This window comes from Myotis lucifugus, unplaced genomic scaffold, assembly GCF_000147115.1.
Source record: "Myotis lucifugus unplaced genomic scaffold, Myoluc2.0 scaffold_127, whole genome shotgun sequence".
NCBI lineage: Eukaryota > Metazoa > Chordata > Mammalia > Chiroptera > Vespertilionidae > Myotis > Myotis lucifugus.
Genome location: NW_005871175.1, coordinates 750,834 through 762,829, shown reverse-complemented (window position 1 = coordinate 762,829; position 11,996 = coordinate 750,834). Strand labels below are relative to the sequence as shown.

Sequence of the window (11,996 nt, the reverse complement as noted above, 5' to 3'; positions counted from 1 at the left end):
AGAGCCATAACCTCCCTATCGGCCCTGCCCTGAGTGTGAGAGTGGCGGCGCCCAACCCCCTGATCGGCCCTGCTCTGTGGGTGATAGAGGGCGGCCCCCCAACCCCCTGATCCACCCTGCTCTGTGTGTGACAGGGGGCGGTGCCCCAACTCCCCTATCGGCCCTACTCCGTGAGTGACAGGGGGAAGCTCCTCAACCCCCTGATCCGTCCTGCTCTGTGCGTGACAGGGGGGAGCTCCCTAACCCCCGATCGGCCCTCCTGTGTGTGTGACAGGGGGGAGCTCCCCAACCCCTTGATTAACCCTGCTCTGTGCGTGACAGGGTACGGAGCCCCAACCCCCTGATCGGCCCTGCTCTGTGCGTGACAGGGGGTGGCGCCGCAACCTCCCCATCGACCCTGCCTTGAGTGTGACAGGGGGCGGTGCCCCAACCCCCCAATCGGCTGTACCCTGAGCGTGACTAGGGGTGGCATCGTAACCTCCCGATCTGCCCTGCTCTGTGCATGACAAGGGGCGGCGCCCCAAATCCCCAATCGGCCCTGCTCTGAGCCCAACCAGGGGCTGCACCCAGGGATTGGGCCTGCCCTCTGCCACCCGGGAGCAGGCCTAAGCCAGCAGGTCATTATCTCCTGAGGGGTACCAGACTGCGAGAGGGCACAGGCCGGGCTGAGGGACCCCCCCTTCCCCCCCCCCGAGTGCACAAATTTTTGTGCACCGGGCCTCTAGTTTATTATAATGAACTATGCATTTTCACTCACTGTCCTGCATTGCAATTTCTATGCCAGTATCATATTATTAACTATTGGTGGTTCTGGAGGTTTTAATTTTACTTACCTCTTTTGCACCAGATTCTTTCAGCAATTTGATTATGGGTGAGATGGTATTGCCTCTCACAATTGAATCATCTATAAGAACAATTCTTTTGCCCTTAAAGTTGTCCGACAATACTCCAAATTTTTTTGCAACACCAAGTTGTCTTAGCCTCATGTTTGGCTGAATGAAGGTTCTTCCTACATACCGATTTTTACATAGTACCTCCACATATGGAAGCCCACACTGATAGAGAATAAATAAAAGGATAATTAGCAGCAATATACAGGAAACTTTAGGCTTTTATTTTCTCTAGGTCATTTTTCAATATGTACATAAAAATTTTAAATGTGGTTGTTATTCTGAACTCTCTATTATGAGATTACAATTTTCCTCTATTATTTAAACTGTAGAGGAAAAATACAAAAAAAAAATCAGTGAAAGTAATATACTTAGTGGGAAAACCAATTCACTTTATTAGAATTTGTAATGCTTCTCTCTTAAATATTATTATTTCTTTATCTTGGAAGAGAACACTAAGCATGTGAAGACATGTCAAAGAATAAATCACTGTCATTAAAACTAACATATTTAAAAATTATCAGAAAGAAATTAAAACCAATAGGCTAAGGAAATGCTTTTTGCAGCATTTCTCTATCTTTCAGGCAAAACTTCTCTAAAATCTGTGCACATTATTTCTTTAAAAAAATTAATGAACTAAGCTTTCCAACATAGTGTTGAGTATTATATCCTAGGACCACTATCTATTATAATAAAAGCGTAATTTGCTAATTAGACCAGATATCCTTCCGGACGAAGCCGGGCTGCGAGGGAAGTCCAGGTCCCAGATGCCTGCCAGCAACCAGAGAAAAGCCTGGGTCCCGGGTGCCAGAGGGAAGCTGGTGCCTGCAGCTAGGGGAAGGCCTACTCTTGCATGAATTTCGTGCATCGGGCCTCTAGTAGTTTTATAATCTACCCAGTTATGAAAAATATGAAATTAAGCATAATACTAAGAACAGTATACAAAATGAACATAAATAGCTTTATTATCACCTATGCTCAATAAAAAATGAATATATAAGTGGATTGTGATGGTACTTCAAGAAGTAGGTTTTAATAATAAGTAAACATTACCACTAATGTCTATATATATTCATGACATTATCTTTTAAAATGAAGATCATTCTCCTAGTCTTCAGGTGAAGTTTTTTGTGGACTCCACTAAAATAGTACCATGGAATGAAAAGGCTGGGAAATAAGTAACTTGTAAAGAAACTGACATTTTCTTTTTCTTTTTTACTTACAATAAACTAATGAGTTTCTCTTTTGATTTTATTATTATTTAAAGATGTTTTTACTGATCTGAGGGAGAGGGAGAAAGAAAAACATCATTGATCAGCTGCCTCCTGCAGCCCCCTATTGGGGATAGAGCCAACAACCAGGCATGTGCGCCCTGACCAGGAATTGAACGAGTGACCTCTTGGTGCATGGGATGATTGATGCTCAACCAACTGAGCCACACCAATTGGGCAATGAGTTTCTCTTTATAGGGAAGGGTTTCTAATTCCAGTGCTAAAAGAACAATTCACTGAGTGTCAAGAAAATACCTTTCCAGCATAACCAAGAGCAGCGGGCGTAGCAGATTCCGGGACAGTGCTAACCAAATCTGCATCCACAGGTGCTTCAATTGCCAGCTGCTGACCACAACGGTATCTTACTGTGTAAACCATTTGGTCTGGAATGTTTGAAAAAGGAAATAGATTATTTTTACATAGTGTAACAGCCTAATAACTAAGAAACTAGCTTGTTAGAACTCTACAGATTGAATACAAAAAACAAAAAACAAAAAACAAGACATACAAAAACACTCAAGTGGAAATACATAAACTGGAGAATTCACTATTTTTTAAAAGGGACTTTCATGCATATCTGAAAATCATAATCCTGACTACTGAAAGGAAAACAACATCCAAGAGTCAGATGAAAAGAAAAAATTGTGATCTTACGACTTTTAGGCTCAGTGCCATATCCACAACATACAACTATGTGCCTTCAAAGAGCCAAATACGTGAATGCCTTTGTGCAATGAGATAAATACCAGATTTACATTGATAAAGGTATTTTACTTACCCTCAAATATGCTATCTGGTCTTGCAAAATAAACATATTCGAAGATACAAAAAGCCATTGGGTTTCCTTCAGACCTTGGTATAATATCAAGAGTTTGGACATTGTCTCTGGATATTTCCACTATTTCTCCAGGCAAGATTTCACGGTAATATCTTAGAAAATCATATTAAAGAAAGAAGACTTTAAATAAACTAGTTCTTAAGGCTTTTCATAACATATGTAGTCTCTTCCTTTGTAACGGAAAAATAGTTCGATTTAATATAAAGTCTAGAGATGGCTAAAAAAAATAAACAATATTCCTTCAGCAGTAATATCTGTAAATCTGTTACCCCTAAATTCTAACTTAGAATTAAAAAAAGAGAAAAGGCCGTAAGTTTTATTGATTTTTGAAAGAATAAAGGCTAAAAGAATATTATATTCTGGCTTAAATTTTTTTATCATAACTATTCCTTGTTGAGGAGAATTCTTCCTTTCTAAAATAAGTCTCATGGTGTTTTGAAAGCAAGATTATAGTTTCAGAATTACAAAGTATTACTGGCACATTAAAGTTAAAGTCAATGTAACTGCAGAGAACTATGCACGAAAACCCCTGCATTTCTAAGTATATGTTATAGATGACATCAAAAAGAAAACTTATGTAAAAATAAAAATTTTTGTTGATGTGGGAAAACCCGATATACTAAGTAAGATAAAACTTACCTTGCACCAATAGATAAAAAACTACAAGATTCTGAAGACACCACCCATCCTTCCGATTCTAAAGATTTTTTCTCTGTAAATCACAAGATAATCATTTCAGTTAAGAGACTCAAAAAATGTTAAAAGGGACTACCTATTTCAAGACAATTGAACACCAAGTAGATAAATAATAAAAAACCCATAGAATATCCATTTTTATGACTTTAAGAGCACATGAGTCTTCATTTAACTAGAACCAAAGATAAAATTTAATAATCCCAAGCCCTGGCCCTGTGGCTCAGTTGGTTGGAGCATTGTCCCGTACACTGAAAGGCTGCAGGTTCGATTCCCAGTCAGGGCATACCTAGGTTGTGGGTTCAATCCACAGTCGGGGCGCATCCAGGAGGCAACTGATTGATGCTTTCCTCTCACATTGATGTTGATGTCTCTCTCTCTCTTTCCTTTCCCCTCTCTCTAAAATCAGTACACATATCCTCAGGGGAGGATTTTTAAAAACATGAATGATCCCAAGATTCCTCCAAACATTATGTCTTCATGGCTCAAACAAGACATCTGCTAAGAAAATCACTGAAATCATACTACACAATTGAAAAAGTTGGGCAAAGGATATGAATAGGCAATTCAGACAGTTAAAAATAGAAATGTCCCTTAAATATTAAAAAGTGGCTCATCCTCAGAAATACTCAAGGAAATGCACTTTAAAAATAATTATCATTTTTTTCTTTTTCACCTAGTCCCTCCTCACTCTTAAGCTTCCTATATAGCTAATGATTTCAGGGTGTGCCAACAGAACAATGAAATTATATTCCTTCTGGAAGTTCATTACCTTTATTTTTCAAATCAGATACAGGAATAAGTCGACCAATGCAGAGAGGGCGATTTCCATAAGGATCTCGTACTGCATAAATGACATCTCTGTGCATTATAAGTAGGGAGTATGCTGTGGGCGCTTCCTTCATTAAGTTTTTAATCCTAGAATTAAATAATTGAATGAATAATTTCATTTATAAAAACATGCTAGGCAAAAAATCAACAACCACCAAAAAAAATGCCAGGCAAAGCTTTCATTATCAGAGCAGCAAGCTTAAATTTATTACCTTGCTACCCAGTCTGGAGTATCATCTTGTTCCTGAGGAGGGGTATATGCCAGTAACTGGGTAATCATTTCACTATCAGAACTTGTTGACAGACCAATACCATGGCGCAGGAGCTATTTAGAAGGCAGAAAAGAGCAATCATTAGAGAGGAAGCTCCACTGCACCCCCCAGCTATAGCCCACCATAATAGGAAGAGATAAGGCACTGTGTGGATCAGGGGTCCTCAAACTTTTTAAACAGGGGGCCAGTTCACTGTCCCTCAGACTGTTGGAGGGCCGGACTATAGTTTAAAAAAAACACTATGAACAAATTCCTATACACACTGCACATATCTTATTTTGAAGTAAAAAAACAAAACGGGAACAAATACAATATTTGTATTTGCATGTGGCCCGCGGGCCATAGTTTGAGGACCCCTGGTGTGGATGATCAGTTATGAAAATCCTGCCTTCTACTAATGGTATGTGTATATGATAATAGAGAACAATTGCTGGATGCAATTGGAAGTCTCTGAAGGTTTTCAAGCAGAAAAAAAGTGCTTTAGGAAGTGTATATAAAAGCTTTTGAAAGCTAAGTCGGAAGGAATGTAGAGCTGCAATGGGGGAGAGCTGGGAAGGCATGGGATTTGGGAATGTGGTACTAACTTTCTCAGCCCCTGACACTCCTGACAAATAGGACACATTCCCACAAGAGCGGCACACAATAGCGGGGACTCTCAAGTCAGGTTTGTTGGCTCACTGATTAGAAGAAAGGAATCAATTGTACTGAACAATTACATGTAGAAGATGTAATAAAGATTGGTTGAGTTCTGCTCACGGACGCTGCAGAGAAGTTATTCTCCATCACTGCTCAGCAAAATCATATATGCTCACTGCTTAATCATCACTTATACTTCTTCATTTCATTTTTCCAGTTTCCTTGCATTAGTATAGTGTCACTGGATTTTAAGAGCTTGTTTATGACTAAAGATGTTAATCATTTCTCATGCATTGCAAAATGAAATACCATGTTTTTTATTACTATTTTACTCTGGTGTTTTTCTTTTTGGTTGTATCAAACTTGTGTATTAAATATAATCATATTCTGTTTAAAATAAAATTCGTTGAGTACACTCAATGATGATCACGATGTTCTGAGAAAGACTGACCAGGACAAGGGCATCACCAATGTAATGCAAAGGCTGAGTTTATACAAACACTACAGAACATTTTCAGTAGCCAGCTGAACGTGCAGAGATAAAGTCTAGCATCTAGGTTATGGGGTTTTAAGGTTATGTCTAGCAATAATGACCTAGGTATTGAACCGAACTGTTAGTGTTTACCTCCAAGTGGTGAGTTTTTAATTAAACATTTATGCTTTCCTGATTTTCTGAATTAAAACATTATTTTTAAATTTGGGAACACAAAAACATACATAATATTATTTTTATATGAAATGCCAGAGCCCGAGAAGAGGGCAGGAAGGACAAAGCTCTGAGGAATAACTTAAGCTAGAATCAAAAATAGTAGGGCAGGTGGTACAGAAACATAGGTTCTATATATTTTCCATTCACAATTCACCATCATTCAGTTGCTGTAACTATTTATCCCATATGAATGCCTGATTCTAAGGAGATAATGGAGTTTGAGAGTGTGTATGCGTGCGTGCGTGCGTGCATGCGTGCGTGCGTGCGTGTGTATGTGTAACCTATTATTAAATACCCCTTGAGGTTTTTATTTCTGGGATTACCAAATCAAGATTATTGGAATCTACTGAACTAAAGAAACCTGGCATTAATTAATGAATGGCAAGAATGGATGAATATGAAGCTACCAGGAATATAAAAATACCAGGTACTTTTTAAAAAGGGGGGAGAGGGAGATGAAATGATGAATGAAGGAATAGGCACAAACAGAAAGCTTCAAAAACTGCCATGTGAACAAAACAATATAATTCTCTTTGCACTTTTCTCAGACTGATTCCTATAATTGTTTCCAAATCTCTTTTTCTTATATTTACCATATGAAAGTTTATATTCCATTTTTTTCTTAATGCTTTTAACACAGGGACAAAGCTAAAGTGATTGTAAGAGTCCATAAACCCTAATTTCTCTGTGCTTCTGATACCAGCTATAAGTCAAATTTTCCAAATCTCTAAAGTAGTACATCAGAATCTCCTTAGGAGCATATTAGGTGCAGGCTCAGCACCCCCACCCCAGGCTCTGGGGTGATATCTTGGAGTCTGTAATTATAGCAAGTACTCCAGGTAATTCTGATAGTTGTTCTTGCAGTTAGGTAATGGGTGGCAACAATTAGAAAACACTCTTTACCAAGATCCTCAGTAACTTCTTTTTATTAATTTACCGCAATCATGAAAAAGCGTTTTTTAAAAAAAACGTACCTTTTTCCTTAATCGAGCAGCGTTGACCAATTCGCCATTATGTGCCACAGCTATTTTCCCATGAAGTGTTTCAACAACAAAGGGCTGACAGTTTTCTAATTCAGAGTTTCCTGTGGTGGCATACCTCGTATGTCCAATTCCAAGATTTGAAGGATATAATTTCTTCAAATTATCTTCAGTAAAGACATGATTTATAAGACCCATTCCCTTGCAAAGTCAAAGTAAAAGCTCATCTTAGAAAAAAACACAAAAACAAACTATTGGGCTAGTGAGTAGAGGCTTTAATAAGCCTCTGCTCAAGCACCCCCAAGTTAGACAATGCAGTCTGTGTTTCGGAATTCTAATCTTAAAAATAGATGAACCTAATTATAAGAACTGTATAGCACTAAAAAAAATTTTTTTGAGGTGGAATTCACATAATAAACTAACCCCTGTAAAGAAAACCATTCAGTGGCATTTAATACATTCACAACGTTGAAATGCTTGTTTCATGAGATACTTTTTGTTGAAACATTGAAGGACAGGTGTATTAAATAATAAAACTTGTCAAATATAATGAACTAAATTATTTGCATTTTAAAAATTCAAAGCATCTTAAATGACCTGTTTGTGTCAGTCTAGCAAACTATCACTGGGAAAGAAATGCATCCTAAGTTGACAAATAGAAAAGATTGATATAAAGAGTAACTTCTATGTGCAAATTATTTATTCAAATTTCCTTCTCCCACCCCCATATACTAGCTAACATCTGGCTACTGTTATCTTTATAATCCGCTTTTTAATGTTTAAATATACCTTGTGTGTTCTGTATGTCGGTACTGAATTCCCATCACTGACGACAATACCAGCACTCTCCTGACCCCTGTGAAAATAAAAAAGTATCAACTTAAATTTACCCCATTGATATGGTTAATAAACTTTATGAAACATCCTTTTCACAAAAGAATTGAAGTCAGTCTGACAACACATTAAATGCTACTAGTACTGCCCGGCCGTCATGGCTCAGTGGTTGAGCTTTGACCCATGAACCAGGAGGTCACTGTTTGATTCCCAGTCAGGGCACATGCCCAGGTTGCGAGCTCAATTCCCCAGTATGGAATGTGCAGAAGGCAACCGATCAATTGTTCTCTCTCACCATTGATGTTTATCTCTCTCTTCTTCCCCCTTCCTCTCTGAAATCAATAAAAATATATTTTTTAAAAATACTACTAGTACTGTCACTTCTATTCATGACAATGATGACGATGATTATCAGTAATATGATATTGTCTGACTTTTAACATGCCAGACACTGTCCTAAGCATTTACATGAATGATCTAACTTATTAGACTTTCACAATAATACTATGAAGTAGGTACTGTGATTCCCATTCCCATTTTACAGATGAGGACACTGAAGAAACAGAAGTTAGATAACTTGCCCAGTGAACAAAGAAAGCAGTGGCACAGCCAGGAGTAGAATACAGACACTCCGACTCCAGTACTTGTGCTTCTAACCTCTGTCCTGTGTGACCTCTAAATAGGTTGAGTGTGTGGATGAGTACATGGATATAAATTAAAACTTCCAAATAACATAGCAAGTAAAATGCTTAGTTGTGGTACTGGAATTATAAGCAAAATTTACCTTAATGCTTTCCTGCATTTTCCAAATTTTCTCTAACAAATAACACTTTTGTTTTTAGAAAAAAATGTTTTTTAAAACCCTCAGGCAATCTGTATCTCATTTCGAACGATATTATAAATATCCAAATGGCCCTTGGCATGAAAAAGGTTCCCCACCCCCAGTAGAGGATCTGCACCACTTTGGAGTACAAACTCAAAATGATAAAATAAAGCTTATAGCACAGCTGGTGTGGCTCAGTGTTTGAGTGTTGAACTATGAACCAGGAGATCACCATTTGATTCCCTGATTCCCCAGGTTGAGGGCTTGATCCCCAGGGAGGGGGGCGTTCAGGAGGCAGCTGATCAAGGATTCATTCTCTCTCATCACTGATGTTTCTCTCTCTCTCTCTCTCTTACTCCCTCTCTGAAATCAATAGAAAGATTTTTTTTTTTTTTTTAATTTTAGCCCTAACCGGTTTGGCTCAATGGACAGAGCATCTGTCTGCAGACTCAAGGGTCCCAGGTTCAATTCCAGTCAAGGCCATGTACCTTGGTTGCAGGCACATAACCAGTAGGCAGTGTGCAGGAGGCAGGTGATCGATGTTTCTCTCTATTCCTCTCCCTTCCTCTCTATAAGAAATCAATATAATATATTTTTTAAAAATGTTTTTTAAATAAAGCTTCTAATTACTCAATAATTTTTAATGATTCTCAATAAGAGCTCTACATACTAGATGTTTATTAACAATTTTTTTCTAGAGAATATGTATCAGTGTAAAATACAAAGTAAATGTCTACCATATATTTATGCATACATTAATAATACATTAATTTATTTTGTGAAGAGAATCTTTTTCACAATTACATACTGTAATTGTTTAGGCATTTTAATAACAAAAATTACATTAAGTTACTTGCAGAGTAAAAAAAATCTAAAAAATTAAAATTATTTTACCAAATTATCAATACATTAAATACTATGCTGAAAATAGATATGCATAAGATTATATACCCCAACATACTGAATAATTTGTGACTTAGGATTTCTTTCTTTAGTGGTCTTTAAGTTAATGATACCAGAAGACTGAGAGATTCATATCAGAGGAAAAATAATTAAGGTTAGCCATAAACCTTAGGGCAGAAAGAATCTCTGCCAACCATTCCCAGAACAATTTTTTAAAAATCAGTAACATTTAGTGAACCAGATTAAATCATGTAAGAAACTAAATCTTTAAACAAAATGGTTTTTTTTTTAAAAAAAAAAAAAATGGCTTGGCTCAGTGGACAGAGCGTCGGCCTGCAGACCAAAGGGTCCCGGGTTCAATTCCAGTAAAGGGCACATGCCCGAGGTTGCGGGCTCAATCCCCAGTAGGGGGCATGCAGAAGGCAACCAATCAGTGATTCTCTCTCATCATTGATGTTTCATTGATGTTTCTATTTCTCTCTCCCTCTCCCTTCCTCTCTGAAATAAAAATAAAAATAAAGAAATGGTTTCCTTCCCTTTTGTCTCAAGGGTAATTTTTCCCTAACAGCTGAAAGGAATAATGTTTGGAATCACTTAGGTCCTGGAGTCTTTTATTACAAATTCCAGTTTAATGCAGTTTCTTAAATTGCTCCCCTCAGGCAGTTTGAACCAGTTAAAATAGATCATTTCAGCTCTTTGGAGCTTATTGAAAGGAGTTTTCTGGTTACCTTGGAAACAAAACCATGGCTAGAAATAGTGAATCATTTGCAGGTCACTTTCAACATGGAGAGAGGAGCAGGAAAGCACTGGACTGAGGAAGAGTGTCTGGAGTGAAATGATCTAGTTTAACGGGCCTGCTTATACCTTGTGACACTCATGGACTCACATTCTACCAGGTCCTGGGCAGGGATCCCAGGGTCAGGTCTGGAATCTTGGGGGCTGGAGCTGGGGGAGTTGATGGCCGCCTGCACCTCCCTCTCACCTGGTGCTCAAGAGGGGCGCTGCTCCGGCTGGGGCTGCAGATGCCTTGTCCCACCCCACCGCCTCCCAACGCTGGGTCAGCAGCCCCCTGCGCCCCCAGGCTGCCTCCGCCTCCTCAGGCCATGTTGCGGAGCCACCCTAGGGCTCAGGGCGGGCCAGGCGGCCAAGCAGACTCACAGACCCCAGTGCTGCCACCTCTCACCATCAGTTTCTTAAATGTTTACCACCTGTCTGCTGTAAAGTCTGAAGGTGAAAATTGCTAAAGCCACTTATCCTTACTCTCCTTTACATGTATCACAGTAAGGTTAGTTCTTATTTACAACTAGAGGCCCAGTGCATGGATTTGAGCACCGGTGACCTGGCCTGCGGGGATCAGCCAGAACCGGCTCTCTGACATCCTGCAGGGGTGCAGAATTGCAAGAGGCTGGTTCTCAGGTAATGCACCCAGGAATCAGGCTCCCTCCTCTGGTTTTTCACCCGAGAACTATAGCTGTTAAGTCACCACAGCTTGGCGGCCCCTGTGTTGAGTGTCTGCCCCCTGGTGGTCATTGTATGTCATAGTTACCAGCCAGTCAGCTGATCACCTAGCCTTTTATATATATACTAGAGGCCCGGTGCACAAAAATTTGTGCACGGGGGGGCGGGGGGTCCCTCAGCCCAGCCTGTGCCCTCTCACAGTCTGGGACCCCTTAGGCTCCCCGGGGGATTGGGCCTAAGATGGCAATCAGACATCCCTCTGGCAGCCTCGCAGCCTCGGGGGATGCCCACTTGCCAGGAGGGAGCAGACCTAAGCTGCAGTCGGACATCCTTAGTGCTGCTGAGGAGGCAGGAGAGGCTCCCACCACCACTGCTGTACTGGCAGCCATCAGCCTGGCTTGAGGCTGAGCAGAGCTTCCCCCATGTGAGAGCGCACTGACCACCAGGGGGCATCTCCTGCATTGAGCGTCGGCCCTCTGGTGGTCAGTGTGTGTCATAGTGACCAGTCATTCGCAGTCCTTCTGCTGTTAGGGTCAGTTTGCATATTACCCTTTTACTATATAGGATAGAGGGCTGGTGCATGGTTGGGGGCCGGCTGGTTTGCCCTGAATGGTGTCCCGGATCAGGGCAGGGGTCCCGCTTGGGTGCCTGGCCAGCCTGGATGAGGGGATGATGGCTGTTTGCAGCTGGTCACACCCCCTTCAGGGTGGGGGTCCCCACTGGGGTGCCTGGACAGTCTGGGTGAGGAGCTGAGGGCTGTTTTCAGGCTGGCGGGTGACTGAAGCTCCCAACCTCTCCTTTTTTTCTTTTTAATTCTGGGATTTATTTACCTTCTATGGCTGTCACTGGAGCTGAGAG

The 11,996-nt window shown here is 40.3% G+C and overlaps 1 protein-coding gene across 6 annotated transcripts in view; it reads right to left on the bottom strand.

Moving 5' to 3' along the window:
* The window catches only part of PPAT (phosphoribosyl pyrophosphate amidotransferase), a 28,947-nt gene that overhangs the window by 6,345 nt on the left and 10,606 nt on the right, over positions 1-11,996 (bottom strand). The window contains exons 2-9 of one of the 6 annotated variants that reach the window (XM_006093941.3): positions 7,910-7,976; positions 7,115-7,321; positions 4,736-4,848; positions 4,465-4,610; positions 3,639-3,711; positions 2,940-3,091; positions 2,417-2,544; positions 834-1,055 (exon numbers count right to left, since the gene is read on the bottom strand). In XM_006093941.3, coding sequence (XP_006094003.1) covers positions 834-1,055; positions 2,417-2,544; positions 2,940-3,091; positions 3,639-3,711; positions 4,465-4,610; positions 4,736-4,848; positions 7,115-7,321; positions 7,910-7,976 — 1,108 coding nt within the window. Of the gene's footprint in view, positions 1-833; positions 1,056-2,416; positions 2,545-2,939; positions 3,092-3,638; positions 3,712-4,464; positions 4,611-4,735; positions 4,849-7,114; positions 7,372-7,909; positions 7,977-11,996 lie in introns of those variants that run through there. The other 5 variants (XM_006093942.3, XM_023758267.1, XM_023758269.1 and 2 more) reach the window with 5 other exon arrangements.